At 42.7% G+C, this 20313-nt stretch overlaps 1 protein-coding gene across 1 annotated transcript in view; it reads right to left on the bottom strand.

Annotated features, from left to right (window-relative positions):
- The window catches only part of LOC149452763 (uncharacterized), a 65372-nt gene extending 51403 nt beyond the window's left edge, over positions 1 to 13969 (bottom strand). The window contains exon 1 of the mRNA XM_089688997.1: positions 13663 to 13969. Coding sequence (XP_089545123.1) covers positions 13663 to 13794 — 132 coding nt within the window. The 5' untranslated portion in view covers positions 13795 to 13969. The remainder of the gene's footprint in view (positions 1 to 13662) is intronic.
- Between the last annotated feature and the right edge of the window lie 6344 nt (positions 13970 to 20313).

The following is a 20313-nucleotide window of genomic DNA, read 5'->3' as shown; positions in this document are numbered from 1 at the left end:
GAGACTCAGCAATAGCATGCAAATGCCAAGCTGCAGCAAGCAAGGCCAGCAGACTATTAGCGTGCATTAAAAAGGGTATTTACTCAAGAGGTAAAAGTATTCTACCACACTACAAAAAATCTGGTTATGCCACATTTTGGACATGCCATCCAGTTCTGGTCAACAGTCTTCAAGAAGGATTTTCTTGAATTGGAGAGAGTCCAGAGAAGGGAAACTAAACTAATAAGGGGGCTGGAGGACCCCAATTTTGAGGAAAGGCTACACACATCAAGCTTATTTTCTCTAGAAAGGAGATGCTTAAGAGGAGATATGATCACAATATATAACTATCTAAATGATTCTAGGATAGGGAGAAAACTATTCAGTCTCAGATGACTCAAGAAGACACATGCCCACTCAATGAAGCTGGATAAGAAGCAGTTCAACTTGGAACTCCCCTCCACAATTGGTGGTATTAGTGGGATGTGTTTGATAATTTAAAAAAAAAAAGTTTAGATGGGCATCTTATCGAACACAATATACAGGGATATGCGAAGTGGTGGAGACATAAATACATACACACACAACAACACATGTTGAACTGGATGGACCAATGTCTTTATTCAACCTTACCAACTATGTAAAAAATAAATAGCCAGCAGAAAAGCCCAGTCGTGACCTGTCAAAGTCACACAGTCATACAATTGCTCCAGTCTGTTGCATTAACTAAGAGAACTCAATAGGTACCACATGGTCGCTGATCGCCGCCATTACTATTGAAAAAAAAAATTACAGTATCTATACCGCCATTTGTAAACACTATAACTTTCACATAAACCAATTAATTTACACGTATTGGGATTTATTTTAGCAAAGACATGTAGCAGAATACATTTTGGCCTAAATTTATGACATTTGATTTTTAAAATTTTTTTACTGGACATGTTTAATAGCAAAAAGTCAAAAATATTGTTTTATTCTCAAAATTGTCGGTCTTTTTTTTTTATAGCGCAAAAAATGAAAACCGCACAGGCGATCAAACACCACCAAAAGAATGCGCAATTTGTGTTGAAAAACATCCCGGAAATTTCATTTGGGTGCAGCGTTGCATGACCGCACAATTGTCAGTTAAAATAACGCAGCACCATAACGCAAAAAATGGCCTGGTCAGGAAGAAGGGAAAATCCTCTGGAGGGCAACTGGTTAAGCTGGTCTTATCTAGTTTTATTACACAGGATTTTTGTCACTTACAAAAACTCTCAATCTTTTATCAGCCACAACATGTTTTGCAGTACTCAACAGAAAGATCAGCATCAAAAATTGGTTTTCTAAATATTTTAAGTCAAATGTGTTTGCAGTGTATCTGATGTTTATAACTATTCTCTGCAAGAGCTGTTCGGTTGTTGCACTTTAAATAAATTGTACAGACTGAACATTGTAGCTAGCTAAGCTAATACATAAATTATTTTATTAATAAACAATATCTTCTTGGCTGTGTTTTTATCCCTATTTTGCTAAATCTTTCTGTACACAGTATTTTAAAATTAAATGGTGCAATAAGTTAAAAATATGCATCTTTTACAATCACACCCATTTTAAATGAATGCCTCACCCTAATTAAAGTACATTGTTCACCAACAATGACTTGCTGAACCCATAGCAAAAAAAGCTCTTCCTGGAATTTATTTTAAATGTTGGCAATACATTATAAAAGGAGAGGATATCTCAGCTAATTATTACCCCTTATTGCACTCTGTTACTTCCCTGCTTCATTCTTGGCAGTTTCCTTCTCTATCTTGGATTGGCCGGATACATACTGTCAAGATGACTATTTTGCCGAAGATCCTGTACTTTTTCCGTACTCTTCCTATTCAGGGCCCTGCGTTTTTTTCTTTGTGTACTGCAAAGCTGGATTCCCAGTTTTATTTGGACTCATAAATGTCCAAGAGTACCTAGAGCCACTCTATATACTCATAGATTACAGGGAGGTTTGGGAGTCCCACACGTTTCTAGATATTACTTGGTGGCCCAGATTTCCCAGTTGTCTATGCTTCATGCCACGACAGATATCCCGTTATGGGTACTATTGGAATTACCCAACTGCACTCTGCTTTCCTTAACTGCATTGCTTTGGCTCCCGCCTAAGCTACGCCCTCTGGATTTGAGCCCTATCATGCTTCACGGTTTACAAACCTGGGATTCTGTAAAATATTCGGGTAATTTGATTTCATCATTTCTACCTCTTTTGCCGATCATGCATAATCCTTTATTTCTGCCAGACGTAGAACATCCCCCTTCTTTCTCTTGGTGGACCTCCCATGGCTTTGTTATTGTACATGATTTTTTGAACACTCGTACATTTCCTTCATGGGAATCTCTTCAAGAATCAAGGGGTGTCCCGCCATATCGATATTTACAATTGCGCCACTGGGTCCTTTCCCTCCGTCGTACTTCTACATACCCTTACCGCAAAATGTCCTTTGAACACGTTTGTCAGCACTCCCCAGGGTCCCCTTGTTTCATCTCTGTAATTTATGCCTCCCTTAACAGTAGGTCCTCCTCGCCACCCCTGTCTTTTATGTCTCTCAGTGGGAGCGAGATCTGGGTGGTTCGATTGCAGCGGAGGATTGGTGTAGGGCCTGGGGGACGGTGGCGAAATGTTCATTCGAAACAGTCACTCTTGAGGCAGCCTACAAAGTTCTCCTGCGGTGGTACTGGGTCCCGGCTCGGACTGCGCACTTTAATCCTACTGGCGGAGATAGATGTTCTGGAATTGTGGTCTACGCTGGGACGTCTTACACATTTGATGGTCGTGCCCGCGATTGATAAGCTTCTGGTCTAGGGTTTTTGGTTTGCTACAAACGCTATTTCACATTATGGTCCATAGGGATGCAAGGGTGGCCCTTCTACATTGCCTACATTGCCCAATTCTGGGTCTGTCTAGATCTTAGCAGAAACTGACATCCTACCTATTTATTTTGGCCAAACGCACCATAGCTCAAGCTTGGAGAACACCTTCGGTTGTCTTCCAAGGGGTGAAGACCCGGATGAATGATATGCTGATCAATGAACAGATGTCTAGCATTCTTCATGATTCTCATCCGAGATTTCTTAAGGTTTGGGAACCTTGGATATGATATTCCTTACCATCCCTGCCCCTTACTAGTTATGACCCCTTATTATTATTATACAGTATTTATAAAGCGCCAATAGTTCGCTCAGCGCTGTACATTACAAAGGGGGACAGAACAATACCAATGCAATGCAAAACATGAGGGGATTGAGGGCCCTGCTCTTTCGACCTTATAATTGCTGCCTGCGCTAGCCCTGGATCCGTGACTCTTCTAGTCTCCCTTTCCTCTATGCTTTCTTTCTGATTCCTTTTTTTTTTTTTTTCTTCTAACCTTTTTTCTTTCCTCTTCTCTTTACGGTATTATGTTGGACTACTGCCGATAATAATTGGTTCGGCTGTTTACCGTCCTTCCTTGCTGTTATTGGACATTTTATTATTTGGCTAATACAAGTCAGCAGGATGTACCTGTTCCTGAGATATTGTCCCCCACAGCCATCTCCTCCTGTGCCACCTTCCCCTCCCTCCTAGATTGTAAGCTTGAAAGAGCAGGGCCTTCGAAACCCCTCGTGTATTGTATTGTTACCGTCTTGTCTCATGTTCTGTCCCCCTTGCTACTGTACAGCACTGAGCATACCCTTTGGCACTATATAAATACTGTATAATAATAATAATAATATAATATTGTTATGCTCGGCCCCTGCGTGGGCGTATATTGAGCTTGTTGTGTTCATAAAACAAAACTTTCTTAATAAAAATATTGAAACAGAAAAGGAGAGGATATCAATATACCTATATATCAGTCAAACAATGAAGTCCTTATTTATGTATAGGTTATGTCACTGACACTTCACTTACATGGGCATATCTTTCATCAAGAATAACAAATAATGAGAGATCTGATAAACTACACAGTGACTTCCTATCCTCAATTAAAATGCATATTTTCTTCGGAATTACTATAACTTAGTGATACTCAACTAGGAAAATAGTTATTGGCTGGAATTGTAATGTACACCTGTCCTAAAGGCCCATATGCACTGTTATCACGGGAGTCCTGAAAATTCTAGCTGCCTGACTGTACCTGTCTTCAGTATGTCTGAATCACAGACCAGAAAAAGAAAGCTGCAATGAAAGTCTATAATCTGTTACCCTTTACATACAGCCTATAGTAGAGTAAATCTGTTGACAGAAATTTCTGTTTGTGTTCAAACATGAGGCATTCGGCATGGCACTGCACAGGTTATTGCATGTCCTCTGTCTGTAGTTTGAGAACTGACACTTCCTGCGATGAAATTACATATCACAATCCCTGGGTCCCTCAGTTTAGAACTGGTGCAGATGAGAGCTAAATAATAATTAGATCTGACACAGACACAAAAAGGCAGAACAATTAACAGAGAGATCACCTCGCCTAAAGATAGGTATTTTCATCACATTAGTAGTACATGATACAACACATAGGAAATGGCAAGGCATACATTGGACACTGAGGAACAAGAAGCTGCCTGTCCCATGAATACATGAACATAGGGGAAATGATCAGCCACAACATTACAAACTGCAGCCACAACATGTGAGCCCATCATTAAAAGGTAAGGCAAACAATGGACACAGATAATATAACTACACTAATACCTAGTTAAAATAACAACTTAAAGCAGAGTTCCAGCTGAAAAAAAAATACAATAAAAGTCAGCAGCTACAAAAACTGTAGCTGCTGACTTTTAAAATACAGCCACTTATCTGTCCCTCCGTCCAGCAGTGTCCTTACCATGACTGGTTTCACTGGCTGGCTTCTCTCCCTGGCGCTGGCATTTTTAGTGTAGGCACCCGGCTGTGACAGCTTGCGGCTTCACAGCCGGATGCCCACTGCGCATGTGCAAGTAGCGTTGTGCTTTGTGAATAGCCCTGTAGTCTTCTGGGACCTGTCACGTTTCCCAGAAAATTACGGGGAGGGGGGGGGGGACAACTTCCACTTTCGACTGCCTAGGTGATCACAGCGGAAGTGGGGGCGGGTACCTGTAAATTTTGGGTACCCGCTCCCCAAAGATGCCAATCCTTAATGGGGAGCGGGGGACAAACCGTTGCAGCAAAACTTCCCCTTTTGGGTGGAGCTCCACTTCAAAGTGTAACATGTCTTTACGTTATTCTTAGGAAGCTGATGCAACCAAAAGTTCACAATTGAACCGCATGCTGTACACACGTATATGTTTGCACAAACATTACATGTATACAGTTCAAAGACAGGATTCTACATAAGTTCTTGTTGCCAGCAAGATCCTACATAAAGTCATACACAAAAATGTTTAAAAACTGGTGCACTCAGAATCTGGTGCAGCTGTGCAAGGAGTTCATTCAGCTTCTGTCTTTAGCTTGTTCAGTTATGCTTTGGTAATAAAACCTGAAAGCTGATTGGTTTCAGATTTGCACCAGATTTTGCGCTTTCCAGTTTTAGTATATAACCCTCAATGCGTGCATGGGGCTTTGCAGGTCTAGTCCCTCCCCTTGCTGGTGTAAGTACTCCGGCTGTAAATTTCAGATACATTGCGTGCAATAAAAAAAAATAATGAAATAATGTAGGAAAGAATACTGAGCTGTATGAATGTACAGTAGGTCTTTTATATCTGCCTGGAGTTCAGCTCTAATCAGTGGCCCTGTGTGTACATTACAGGCCATTGATAAGATGTTCAGTTGATAAAACTCTAACTCAGTATTTATTGGTAGTCAGTGCTGCAATGTGCTCAAGCAATCATTCTAAATCACAAGGAGCTTTAAGAAGATAGCAGCAGCAAATGTCTAACTACAGTGTGGAAAGCACAGGTGTCTACACCAGGACTGTGAACAGGGGAGGCATCAGGAATTTAGCTATATGTGTTTTCTGCTCTCACTAGGTTCTATATCACATACCATCCATCTGCCAGTGCAGAATTACATCAGATCGCTGAAAATTGGATACTGCCCAGACATCACTTAGAACATTATTTTTATGTTTTTAAGTTCTATTGAGTTAATAGTTTCTACATGCTTAAGAAATTCTTGCGAATATGATATCCTTTTGGAATTGTTGTTCAGGTATACAAGAACCTGTATAAACTTTTCCATAATATACTGTAGGCTAAGGCTGCAAAAGCCTGTACACTTGGAACACTTGGTGTGATCAATCCAGATAGGGATGTTTCTGGAACCATAGTTCACCCAGGAGTCCACATTCATGCTTATACAGAATTTGGAGATTGCATTAGCATGTACATAGGTCATTTATTTTATGAGATCCTCTGTTGCATTTGTCATCTTAAATAAAATGAAAGGATAAGTGCACATTTTAAGAAATAATAAATGCACATATTTTTACAGCAAAAAAATGTGCAGTTTTCAGCTCGTACCTGCATATAGCCTGTCAGTAACAAAGCGGGAAGGCTTGTGAATGAACTACAAGCCGTAAGATGCAGTGACTGATGGTGGTTGTGAGGGATAATGTCACCAGCACATCGAGGATTACCAATATGGGTCCAAAAGTTTTAATGAACAATCACATAGTTACAGCAAGGCAATGTTTCGGAGTCTCGCAGGACCCCTTCATCAGGTATGTGACCAATGGTGGTGGTTGTAGTCTATCCATTCACAGGAAACTGTGGGCGAAGTCATGCATGGCCACGCTGTTTTTGAATTATGACAGCAGGCACAGGGAGAAAATCCCCCACCTGCTGTCACAGGCTTGGCCCACTGTAAATATGATTATTCCATATCTGAGTGGCCACTGGAGAACCTAACAATCCATGTAGTAGTTGGTGCTACTACAGTGACAGCCATGATCTTTCGGGTCCCACTCAGATTCTGCATGAGCGGTTTCCCCTCTATACACCGATTACAGGGGGTCCCTCAGTTGGCATTGCTACCATTTACAGAACATTGTGATTTTTTTTCAATAAATACAAGGCATTCTTTGGATGAGGTGACATCAAAATATCCACCTCATCCATCTATAGAATGCCTTTCATTCTCTATTTTAAAAATACAAGACGTTATTTGAATGGCTGCAGTGCAAAGAGTGACACTCTGTGGTTAGTACGCAGAAGAGAAGCCGCTCACACAGATCCCGGAAGATAGCGATTATCGCTGTAGTAGCGCTGATCACTGTAGTCAGCCAATCAGATATGAGATATGCATGCTCACGCTGGTCCAATGTAATCATGCAATAAAGGTCATACCTGGAGTTGAGCCTTAAGAATGGTGAAAGGCACAATCTTTTCATACATCCTGGATTCACATTAAATGTTTTTTTCTAAGTGCAGCACCCTTCTAAATACACTAGGTGGAGCTAGACCCTGATGGCTCGAGAGAAGCTGATTAGCAGCTCAGGTGAGATAGTCAGAGGGGGTCAAAATTTGGTCAGGACTGAGAGACTCTGCAGGCCAGCTCCTCTGGAATTTCCCCCTGCTCTGAGGCTATCGGAGGAGGGCCTTGGAGGCAATGGGTGGATCTGAGGAGTGGTAGGCTGCACCTTTCAGGGACCTTTGCCAATCCCCAACAGGAGGCTTGGCAAGGGGCTGGACTCCTTAAAAGGTGTTGGAGCCTGCTCAGTAGTAGGAGCTGGAGTGGAGTGTAGCAAACTTGCTCATCAGAGTTGGACGCGGAGTTCCCCTTTTTTATTAGAAGTATTCCTCAATCCTTTATTTCCTACCCCCTCCCTTCCTGAGAGGCACAGGGACAGAGGTGTAAGTGTTAAAAGTTGCTGGCAGGCTGGAGCAGCAGGGGGCCCAGCGCTACAAAGCCCCCCATAGAGACAGCAGCCTCTCTGTTCAAGGGACCTGTGTGATTTCACACCTTGGGGAAGGATGGCAGAAACTTCTCAAGAGTTCAAGGCATTCCCCAGAAGCACAAACAAGATAACATTTTTAACAGATCTGGTTTTCCCCTATGTTTCATATCATGGATTATGACAGATGTTGGTTTTAATTCATAGTCTGACCGACATCCCTCCCTAAACAGGTATTGGCCAGTTACTCAGAGCCACCCCCCTTGCTGGGGGACTTTAAAAAAGCACAGGCTGTAGGCCTGAGGATAAGCTAAAGACATCTCCTAATTTTAACATCGTAACAGCAGGAGATCAAAGACCCTTCGCTCTGCAACTTGGATCTGCTACCCCAAGGCTTAACATGGCAAGTAGCTTAACCTTTTAACTTCTCCCTGTTATCTCTTGGCTGTGATATGCTGTTTTTATATATAAATATATATATCTAATTATATTTTCTTTGTAAATATTTTATTGCACCTGTTTGACTCTTTTAGTAATAAATCTTTCTTTCTGAAAGTGTTAAACTGTTTCTAAGCGCTTACTTGCAATCCACGAACTCCTGCCTTTTGAAGAGACGCTACTGTGTTTGTTTAATCCTCTGCCCAATCGGCCTGCAGTGACCGTATTGGACAGGCGACTTTTCAACCATTACAGTGTATATTGGATAAAGAGAGTTTCCCCTTTCTCTGTACAAAAAGGGGTGGTGGCAGTGAAGGGTTAGTTGCGTAATTAACCCAACACAGTAACAAGCGCATTCAGGCTGCCGGTGCGTCGATTGCGTTCCATTAGCTGGACAATCGTTGTGCAGGGCGCAGCTGAGTGTGGCATTGTTACGCGCGTCACACCGCGGTTTTAGATCGGCTGGTCCTTCGGTCACGAGTTTGGTGAGAAGGTCTGGGGTCTGATACCGCGGGCGTGACGTATTATTGTTGGTCGTGGTCGTGCGATTGTCGCATGTTGAGGGTGGCGATTGGGCGACCGTGACATGGAGGACAGGAGTTGGGGTGGTAGAGTGGCAGAGGAGTGTGAGTCAAGAAGATATGAGGCTGGAGGAAGAAGGCTGACAGGAGGCCTGCTGGGATGGAGCCAGGCTGCAAGCCTGGAGACAGAGAAGAGGAAAGCTCAGGACTTACTGGTCCCCTGAGAGAGGATCGCCCACGTGGGAAGGAAGGAGCTGCCCAGCTGATAGGCCTGGTAGCAGCAGCCATTCCACAAGCTGTGCAGGAGAGGATTTGAGTGAGCACACCTACACCCCCTGGGCAGATAGGGGAAGGAGCATTCTGGTGGGAAACCAGATTAGCCCCCTTCTAATGACTGTGCACCATAGCTGAAGGAACAAGAGCCAGATCCCTTGCTCAGGAAAGGAACGTTACCAGATTGCTGGGTGAAGAGTAGTTCATCTGGGGTCTGGGGTACTACACCTGGAGTTGCTGGCTAGCTCTCCAACAGAGATTGTGTGTCTTAAAGGAGAAGCTGTGAATAGTTCAGGAAGTTTGTCCTCAAGATTTTGGTTCCCTTGGGCATCCTATACCCCTTACCCCACCCAAGTTTAATCCCCTCAATAAAAAAAACAAAACGCTCAAGGCCTGATTTCTGTCCACGGATGAACATGTGTGTGAAAAATGCTGATTGACTGGCTGTGCGGGACTTTAGGGGGACCCAGAATTCAACAGCAACATCCAAGGGGATAGTGCTACATAATAATAATTCTAAATATTTTCTCTCAGATTGGAAATTTTTATTTTATGTTTTATCACTTTTTTTGTTAGAACCAATTATATGTATTACAATAATAAATACATATTTTTATTTAGTACAAAAACAGTGTATTTAAAGGTCTTATAACTGTTATTAATGATTATAGTGAGCTCAAATAGAAGCTATTATTACTTCATTTATTTATTTCAGGCACTTATTTAGCGCTATCAATTTACGCAGCACTTTTCATATATATTGTACATTCACATCAGTCCCTAACCCTCAAGGGGCATACAATCTAAGGTACCTAACTAACATTCATACATACACATTCTAGGGCCAATTTAGACAGGATCCAATTAACCTACCAGCATGTCTTTGGAGTGTGGGAGGAAACTGGAGTACCCAGAGGAAACCCACACAGGCACAGGGAGAACATGCAATCTCCAGGTAGGTGGTGGCATGGTTGAAATTTGAACCAGCGACCCTAGTACTGCCAGGCGGAAGTGCTAACCATTTAGTCACTGTGCTGCCCAGCTATGACAGCTGTATACTATGCTGAGCCCTTTTTAGAAACATAAAGGGGATCATTTTATGCATCTATTTAGAGCTGATCTGTCAGTTTCATAGCGATAAATCTATTAGTGCATATGTACCATTTCTTTGGTTCTCTCACATATTGCTGAATGGGTCTTGAACTAAACTGCAGGGGCTGCCTGCGTCTAGCAGATTGTGATCTTCTCTGATTTTTTGAGTGCAGTGCAGCATAGAAAAAATAGTTTATGGCTCCTAGCAGGGACCAAATTGAATCAAACCGGTACAAGGATGCCTTCCTATTATAAATCCTTATAAAATCAAATCGTACAATGCTAAGAAGAGGGTTATAAATATAATGTCCGAAATGGCAATGTGTCAACTGACATATGTCCCAATAAAGGGGGTGCGATGAGCAAGTATACATAAATATATAAATGATCAAATAAATATAAAATTATATAAGTAAATCCTGGTGTCATCTGATGAGGCCTGAAGCTAAAAAGATCTTCCCTCCAGGGGATGGGTCATCAAATGTGAACACTGTAAGCCAAGTATAAGGATATCCTTATTCCTTCTAGGAGTGGTCGTGCATCACCTCAGATATCCTTAAGGAGTGGTAGCCCGTACTGGGATGGTGGGTCTGCAGGTTTAAAGCACTCCCCTGCTTATGCTCTGGCAGCCCCGGGCCTCCTCTCTGCCACGGTCAGTGATTTACTTATATAAGGTGCAATTAATATGCGCATCCGGTGAGTGTGTATTACCTACACCACTGTTCGCACCTTTTGACTGATCAGGATTCACTACAGTCACCCGATTGGAATTTTATATTTATTTGATCATTTATATATTTATTTGTGTATACTTACTCATCCCACCCTCTTTATTGGGATATATGTGAGTTGACACATTGCCATTTTGGACATTATATTTATAACCCTCTTCTTAGCGCTGCACGATTTGATTTTATATGTTCCTATTTATGGTGTTGTTAGTTACCCATTCATGTGCATAGTCGCTCGCTCTTACTCACGTTAGGCGCTCACTTTTCTTTCTATATAATTATAAATCCTTTTGTGCAGATACAGTAACACCCCAGTCACACCAATCCGACTTTGAAATTGTGCGACTTCCAGTGAAGTTGCGCGATTTCAAAGTCGGATGTCATTCCAACTTGAGGTGCGACTTGCAAGACATCTGTGGATTGCAAGAAACAGATGTCTATGCAAGTCGCACCTGAAGAAATGCATTCACTACTTTAGAAATCGATGTGACTCCAACCAAGTCATAATCTCATTGATATGACAACTTTAATTGTGGACAATAGGGTGCAACTTGCCATGCGATTTACAACTCACATGGCATGGCAAATCGCATGGCAAGTTACACCCGCTGGTCCCAAAGTGTAAAGATGCAAATTAAATGTAAAAATGGCAAGAATTACAACTGACCCAGGCCTTTACTGGCAGCTTTTAAGGCACACGGAAAGAAAAAGTAGAGGTAACATATTACATTTGCATAGTTTATTGGTATCCCTTGGTATACTATACAATCAAATGTATTTTTAATGTGTACTTTACTAAAATATTCTGAAATGAAACTTTCCTTATGGAGTTGTTCCTTTACTGCCTGAACCAGTGAAACTTCACTCCGTAGTTGCTACTAATTGAGCTTTAGCAACATTTTGGATAGTGACAGAGCACATGTAACCAGCGATAAAGAAATCTGAAATTCTATGCCTGTCAAAGTGTCTCTGATGGCATAATCGCAAGCGCAACGCGGCTTTTACACCTGGTTCACACTAGTGCAAGCCGTGCAGCCTGTGTTTGCTTGGGGACGGCAGCCCATTCATTTAAATTGGCTGCTGTGCTGCATGTCCCACACGAAAAAAGTGCATGCACCTTTTTAAAAATGCAGCTGCAGGGAAACCTCATGGTCTTTTTGACCATGCAGTTTCTCTGTGGTTCCCGCACCCGCAATCATGCTGCGGGCTGAAATTAGTGGGGATGTCATTCAGAATGAATGGTAGCCCAGCGGGTCTTGTAAGAGCAACGCAATTTGGCTGCGGGTACAGGAACCAATGTGATTCCCGCACCCACAACCAGAACACACACGTGGGCTAGTGTGAACCTAGCCTTACAGTGTTGTATAAGTAGCAAGTACTGCTGTCTGAATATGTTGTTTATGCACCTAGAGTAGGGGTAGCATACACTTTCAAGTATTATTATATTGTTAATATACAGGATTTATATAACGCCAACAGTTTGCGCAGCGCTTTACAAAATGAAGGTAGACTAATGTGTAACATAAATACAATACAATTTGGTACAAGAGGAAACAGAGGGCCCTGCTTGTTAGAGCTTACAATCTAGGCAGAAGCAGTAAACTCTACCGATTTTTTTTTCTTTTTTGTTAAATGACCCCCCCCCCAACACATAATGTCCTAGTATACACCACATACTAGCACATTATGATAAACCTTTTAAGAGCCACGCAGCGGTACGCTGTCACCACTGCTGGTGCTTCCATTTTCACCCACTCTTTCTTCCGGGTTCGCACTGTCTAACTGTTTGAATGGCTCAGCCGTGATGACGTCACTACAATGCATGTGCATGGAAATTAAGATGACGCTGCATCGCTCTCTGCATAGATGACACACTCAATGTGCCCTGAACGCGGAGCTATTATGGATGCGCTGGTGACGTCACCGGCTGCAACCACAGTTAGTATCCTCTAACTGGCGTAAGCTTAGAAGATAATCACAGTACCAGGCAGGGGCGTCCCTAGGGTTGGTGTCACCCAGTGCGGTAACACTTGGTGACACCCCCTCCTGCCTGCAGAATGGATCGGATCTGCTGATTGAGCATAATGGATCGGACTCCGATTCATTATTCTCCCCAGTCCGCAGATCTGACCCATCCTGCGGGGATCGTTTGCTTTCTTTACAACTTACCTTTTAGTGAAGCGGGTCCAGTGTCACCCCGTATAGGTTGCATGCCGACGATCCCCACAGGATGGTTCGAATCTGCGGATTGAGCTTAATAGATCAGAGTCCGATCCATTATGTTCCCCAATCCGCAGATCCGTTCCATCCTGTGGGGATCGTCGGCATGCAAGCTATATGGGATTCGCTTCACGAAAAGGTAAGTTATAAAGAAAGCTGATGATCCCCACAGGATGGATCTGATCCATCCTGCGGGGATCGTCGGCTTGCTTTACAAATTACCTTTTCGTGGAGTGGGTCCGGTGTCACCCCATGCCGTAGGTGTCACCCAGTGCGGTAGGTGTCACCCGGTGCGGCGTGCACCCCCTGCACCTGCCTCGGGACGCCACTGGGTAAGCTACATTATAAACTTACCGGTAGATACACATGTATATCAAGACTTTACTACCATTTTAAGAACAGATTACTACTCAGCATTTTTTTTAAAATAAATATTAGTTTCACATATCAATGGTTATGAAGTAATCATTACAGAGAATTAAAAAAGTCAAGCTATCTTAATAAAGAAAATGAATGTCACCTATCCAGAGCCACCCATTAGGTCAGTAAATACATTATGGCTTTTGAAATGCTACTTACTTGGCTGGAGATGTTGAATTTTTCCAAGACATTCCTGCCCCCATCTAATCTGCTGTGGTCCTCAGGAGACAGGGAGGCAGGGGCGGATGCTGTGCACACAATGACAAAGAAAGCCAGCAGCAGAACAGTCATTGCTGGGCTGGATGGCAGGCAATGGATTGTTAATTATCATGCATATGAAGGATAACAGGGTGCAATGATATAAGCAGAGAAGAGCTAGTAGGGATTGTCTGTACAGTACTAATATGGTGTACACAGCTAAGCAGCCATTCAAAGAAATTTCATTCTAATGGAAGATAATGAAGGAGAACCTTCTAGGCTAGAGCATCCCCTAGTGGGTACTGACTATTAGTACATGCATTTCACAGTACAATGGGGAGCCAATAGGGTCATTAGTAAAGTACAACAGTATATACATGATAAATAGAATATATAGTAAATTAATTTGTGGATTCAACTACAGCCATGTAATATTTTGCTGTGTTTTCTAAAAGCACGCTAAAATTGCTGCATGCTGCATCTTTGGTGCACTTTCAGAAAAAACACGGCAAGAATGCCCAACCTCATAGAAAGTCAATGTGACCATGGCTTCCACCAGCTTATCAAAAATACATTTAAAAAACAAAGAACATAATAATATATTATAACATCACAAACAATAACAAAAAAAAGAAAACAAATTAAATTAAACCACCACCAAGGATTAAAAACAAAAAAAAACAAAACTAAGGAACAGTGCCCCAGACAACCACACACAAATATACCACAGTGCTGACTGCTTTATATACTAGAGCTGTTTCAGTGCTGAACACCATCACCGTAAGGACCTGTTCACACTTGTGGTACCCTCTAGAAAGCGTTCCTTGAGCCCTGGTTCACACTGAAAACGATGCGAATTCCGCACCGAATCAGAATCGCACCCCGTTCATGCGAAACGCTGCGGGTGTGTATGTTAAGTTAACAACACACTGAAAGCGGTCACACTGAAAACGAGGTGCGATGTGCAGAATCGGATCCCTTAAGTGTGAATACCTATGCGATCCAATTCTAGTGTGGACCCAAAAAAGTGTCCTGCACATTTTTTAGCGTAGTGCACCGCTCACAAATCGCATGTGATTTGCACAGAAATGTGGTTCGGTTCCTGTGCGAATCACATGCGATATACCAGACTGCATATATGTGCACCCAGGCTGAGTGTTAATTTTTCCATCAAATTTCAATGCAATGCTAGTCATAGTCTATTGACTAAAATGCCATTTTAGTTTTAGTCATATTTCATTTTTGAAGGAAGAGGATGAAGGAGGCATGGTTTTGCCTCTGAAACAGTTCCTGATTGGCTACTAGCACCCAGGCTTTTCACAGCTGCATCTGACAGTTCTTCCACGGCTCTCTGACAGCTCTCTGACAGCTTCTCTGGATCTTATCACTGCCTCTCCATGATCCCATCGGCTCCAGTCCAGACTATTACTACTACTGATGGCTTCCCATGAAGCTAATTTTATGCCTGTTTCATTGAAGCTTGTGAGTGCATCACCATTGTTTTTATATATTTTATATGAATAAAACCTTGCTGTGCTATTGACGGCCTGGTGCTTCTCTCTCCCTTCCCCTTACTATAAAAAAAGGTCCCTCCCTTGTTTATTGATGAAAATTGGCATCGATTATCATCACAGATTTTGACAATTGACAAAATGTTTGAACTGATTTTCGTCTAGTTTTCATACTGAAAACATGCCTCTGAAGAAAATTATGATGTAAATATTTTTGTCAACGAAGTTAACACCAGTTCCATGTTCAGATCAGTTTTCAGAGGGCATTTGACAAACAGTGAGAAGAAAATATATCACATCCACACCGCCTGATTTAGCCCAGTAATTGCTGAACTATAATCACATGCATTTGTACACAGTTGCAGGGTGGTTACAGAATGGACTTGCACTGGCCGAGTTAAGCAGCAGTAAAGCCACCAAGTGTGACATACTGTTTAGCTTTGCTGCAGACGTGAAGCACTGCATTGTGGCTGTGGAATATGTACAGCCAGGAATGGCTGGAGCTCATTGTTCAGGCGGGTGATCAAGGGGGCAGTAAAACTGCATCTCATCTGCCTTGTTTTACCACTCACTGGCCACTGGTGTGAACGAGGCCTAGTAGTATCCTTCACTGTCTGCGCTGTTTGTTTGGAATGCACGAAAATGCAAAAAAAAACGCACCAGATTGTGCCAAAAATGCATCAAAAATGTGCATGCAGAAATTCATCCAGAATGCATCTGGAATGCTTTTCTATAGTGTGAACTGGCCCTTATACTGTGATGCCATTAAAGTTCATGTAAAGGCAGGCGTCCCAATAATTTTGGCAGTATAATGTATCTATAATCTGCAGATTTGCCCTTAGTGCAGTTCATCTTCCCCTAACAACAGGGCCATCCCCAGCAAACAGACGACACTCACTTCCCCAGGAGTGCATTGTCCAGTATAAGCAATCACTAATCGCCAGTGCTAGATTCCAATATGTCTGCAAATATATGACCTTTCAGGCAAAATTCAGTCCATTTTATACTTGCAGTCATATACAAACAGCATGTGTGCCACATGCACAAGCAAACCACCAAACGACAACCTACCATGCTAATTATTTGTGCTTCAGTTCAAAGGTGCCTGCTGATAGCAGAAGTGAGTAATGTGGAGATGAGCTCATCAACCTGCTGCTTCTCCTTTCAATGTCCAGTCACAGGTTGGGGAAGGAACAAGACCTGTATATGTTACTTGACTGCAGCAAAGAAAAATCAGGTCTCCTACCCTGCCAAAAAGAGATGTGTTTCCAAGACTGTGTAAATCTCAGAACTGGATTTACAGAAATACATACCCTTTGGCAGGATAGACAGGTCCCCTATATCTATTTTATTTACGTATTTAGATGTTTTCTTGGAGTTTAGATTTAAGTGTTAAGGGCTCAGGTAACATATGATTCAGGGTTAGCAGATGCTTTAGTGTAGGGAATAGGGATGAGCTCTTGGTTCAGTCTGAACGCAGGTTCAGACCCAGCCTTGCTTGCTTCTTCTGCTGTCCATGGTTAAGGTCTTTAGCAACCAGTGGCATCTCTGGCCCTCATCTTTTACTGGCAGGTATACAGTCATGGCCAAAAACAGAAGATAAGTAATTTACAGGAAATGAGTATGATCTGGTATTCTGACACTTCTCTGGCCACATTCTTGTCAGAGGTGAGTGATTCAGAAAGAAATGATGAAAGATTCACATAAGGGCCGCCATACACAGCTCAATTTTCTCTCATTCAGCTCGCAGGCTGAATGAAAGAAAATCAATCAATTCTCACAGCCACACTGATGACGTGGATGGAAGAATGTAATATTATATGGTATTCTGTTGTACAGCAGCACAGTAGTTTGGTGGGTAGCTTTCCTGCCCTATATCAATAGGGTCTTCAGTTCAAATCTCAATTGGGACGCTACCTACATTGAGTATGTGTGTTCTTCCTGTGCTTTTGTGGGTTTCCCCTCAAACTCCAAAGATATTTTAATATGGGTCTGTCTAAATTGGCCCTAGTGTGTGCAAGGTAAGGCCCTTAGATTGTTATCTCTTTGAGGGCAGGGACTAATGTGATGGCGCTATATAAATCCTGTATATTAATAATAATAATAATGTACAGTACGTAAACATGCTATGTAATTTGTTGGTGCTATATAAATACCTAAAACAAGCTATAAAATTGTATATTTAAGTCTTGTAACACATGTCCACAATGGAAGTTTCAGTGTTTCCATCCTGACAGATTCATTCAAAAATTATGAAAAGCCTTTGGGCCACACAAGAAGAATCAATGGGTTAAACATGACCCACAAGGCTCCAGCATGTGGCAGAAGAGCTGACGGCAATACTGGATGCAGTGGGCGGATGAGTGTGTTAATTTAGGTTAAAAGGTAAAAACAAAATGAAAAAAAAAATGTAAGATCGGGGGCGAAGTCCATCTTTCAGCAGACATATGCCAGTGCTGAATGCATTGTGCAGCTTATCACTGAGTGCTATATGTTTCATAGAAATAGATGCACGTTTCTATTGCTTATGAAACAGAACATTTCATGCGTAAAAATCAAGGTTTCATAATGGCTGTTTCACTGACTTTGAAGCCTCTCTAGGTAAATACCTTAAGCCAGACCTGACTGGACAAACATCTCAAAGAAGCAAAGGTGCTGAGAAACAATTTGAAAGCTCAGCAAGGAGATGAATGATCTAGCCTTAGCTTTGGGGCATAGGTGTGTGTGAGAGCAATAATTGATCATTGAAGTGTGCTATACCTTGGAGGCTTGATCTCTGAATGCCCTACTGTGATGTGATCATGGGTAAGAGTTTAGTAATCTGTGATAGTTAGGCTTATCTTTCTATGCTTATCATAGAGAAGTGAAATGAGAATGCATAGCCACCATCTGGCACTTCAGTCTGCTGGCAGGTCAATAAACATGGATGTCTGGCTTGGCTGAATATCTGTGAGAGGGGATATGGAAACAGGTTATCTTAGGGTAAAGAAGTAGCAATAGGAACAATCACTGGCAATCATGCATTGGTCCTGTTGACATAAGGGTGTTGCCCTGCAGGGACACGTCTGGCACTGCAGGATCTGAGTCCCTGGCGGCGTAGTATGTTACTGATGGAAGCCTTTGTTATGTTGGTCCCAGCTCTCTGCAGGTCATTCACTAGGTCCCCCCGTGTGGTCCTGGGATTTTTGCTCACCGTTCTTGTGATCATTTTGACCCCACGGGGTGAGATCTTGCGTGGAGCCCCAGATCGAGGGAGATTTTCAGTGGTCTTGTATGTCTTCCATTTTCTAATTATTGCTCCCACAGTTGATTTGTTCACACCAAGCTGCTTGCCTATTGCAGATTCAGTCTTCCCAGCCTGGTGCAGGTCTACAATTTTGTTTTTGGTGTCCTTCGACAGCTCTTTGGTCTTCACCATAGTGGAGTTTGGAGTGTGACTGTTTGAGGTTGTGGACAGGTGTCTTTTATACTGATAACAAGTTCAAACAGGTGCCATTGATACAGGTAATGAGTGCAGGACAGAGGAGCCTCTTAAAGAAGAAGGTACAGGTCTGTAAGAGCCAGAAATCTTGCTTGTTTGTAGGTGACCAAATACTTATTTTCCACCATAATTTGCAAATAAATTCTTTCCAAATCAGCCAATGTGATTGTCTGGATTTTTTTTCTCATTTTGTCTCTCATAGTTGAGGTCTACCTATGATGCCAATTACAGGCCTCTCTCATCTTTTTAAGTGGGAGAACTTGCACAATTGGTGGCTGACTAAATACTTTTTTGCCCCACTGTATGTCCGATTCTTTCGTATAGAATCAGTTCGGTCAGAAGTGGCCTCCCTACAGGAGGGGTTTTTTTTTGGTATCCATACACATCAATGACGTATAGCTGCATGTACCGATATTCATTCCTCATCAAAGATTTCTGCGGTTTGCAGTAGGGGCTCAGCATTTCCAGTTCATAGCACTACCGTTTGGACTGGCCACAGCTCCTATAATGTTTACAAAAATGTTTGCTCCAGTGTTGGGGCTACTCAGAACTCAGGGAGTATCAGTCACAGATCTGAAGCAGCAGGTGGTCCTTATAATGCAGATTCTGGAACAACTGGGCTGGGTGCTCAACCTCAAGAAGTCGGCCCTGGAACTACTGCAGAACCTGGAGTACTTGGGGATGGTCCTAGACATGGTTTAGGCAAAAGTATTTCTGCCTCCAGGAAAACGTTGCTCCCTGAGGAACAAGGTTTGCAGTTTGAAGGCCAAAAGGTATCCTTCAATTCGCCTCTGTAAAAGGTTGCTGGGGAAGATGGTGTCCTTGTTCAAGGCTATTCCCTATGCTGAATTCCTCTCCAGACTGCTGCAAAGGTACATTCTGTCTGTTTGGAACAAAAAGATTCTGACCCTGGTTTACTGCATATCTCTATCTCCAGAGGTGCAGCAGAGCCTGAATTGGTAGTTTTTAACTCACAATTTGGAGAAGGGAAGATCTTTTTGGCCAGCGATGTGGATGTTGGTAACCACCGATGCAAGCCTTTCAGGTTGGGGGGCCGTTCTGGAGGAGGCCATAGTTCAGGGAACATGGCTTCCACGGGAAAGGGTTCTTCCCATCAATGTCCTGGAACTTTAAGCAGTGAGGCTGGCTCTGAGATATTGGACATCCAGGTTTCATGATTGGCCTGTAAGGATTCAGCCCGACAATGCCACAGCAGTCGCATACATCAATCACCAGGGAGGTACCAGGAGTCGAGGTACCTAGAAGGTGGTAAACTGTATTCTGGCCTGGGCAGAGAGATATGTTCCAAGTCTGTCAACAGTGTTCATTCCAGGTGTGGAAAATTGGCAGGCGGATTATCTCAGTCGCCGGCAGTTGATTTCAGGGGAATGTGCTTTGCATTTCGATATTTTCAAGGAAGTCTGCCAGCGATGGGGCTTCCTATTGGTAGATCTATTGGCATCCAGGTTCACCAACAAGGTTGGTCTTTTTGTGTCCAGGGTAAGGAACCCACACGTGCCAGTGGTAGGCACCTTAGGAATCCCTTGGAACCAGTTCTCATTGATTTATGCCTTTCCTCTGATCCAGCTGCTGCTGCATCTCTTATGCAGGATTTGGGAG

The sequence above is a fragment of the Staurois parvus genome, unplaced genomic scaffold (assembly GCF_062004578.1).
Source record: "Staurois parvus isolate SC_StPar_1 unplaced genomic scaffold, SC_StPar_1.0 ptg000465l, whole genome shotgun sequence".
Classification (NCBI taxonomy): domain Eukaryota; kingdom Metazoa; phylum Chordata; class Amphibia; order Anura; family Ranidae; genus Staurois; species Staurois parvus.
The sequence above is the reverse complement of the archived record's forward strand: the minus strand, read 5'-3'. Positions and strand labels throughout refer to the sequence as shown.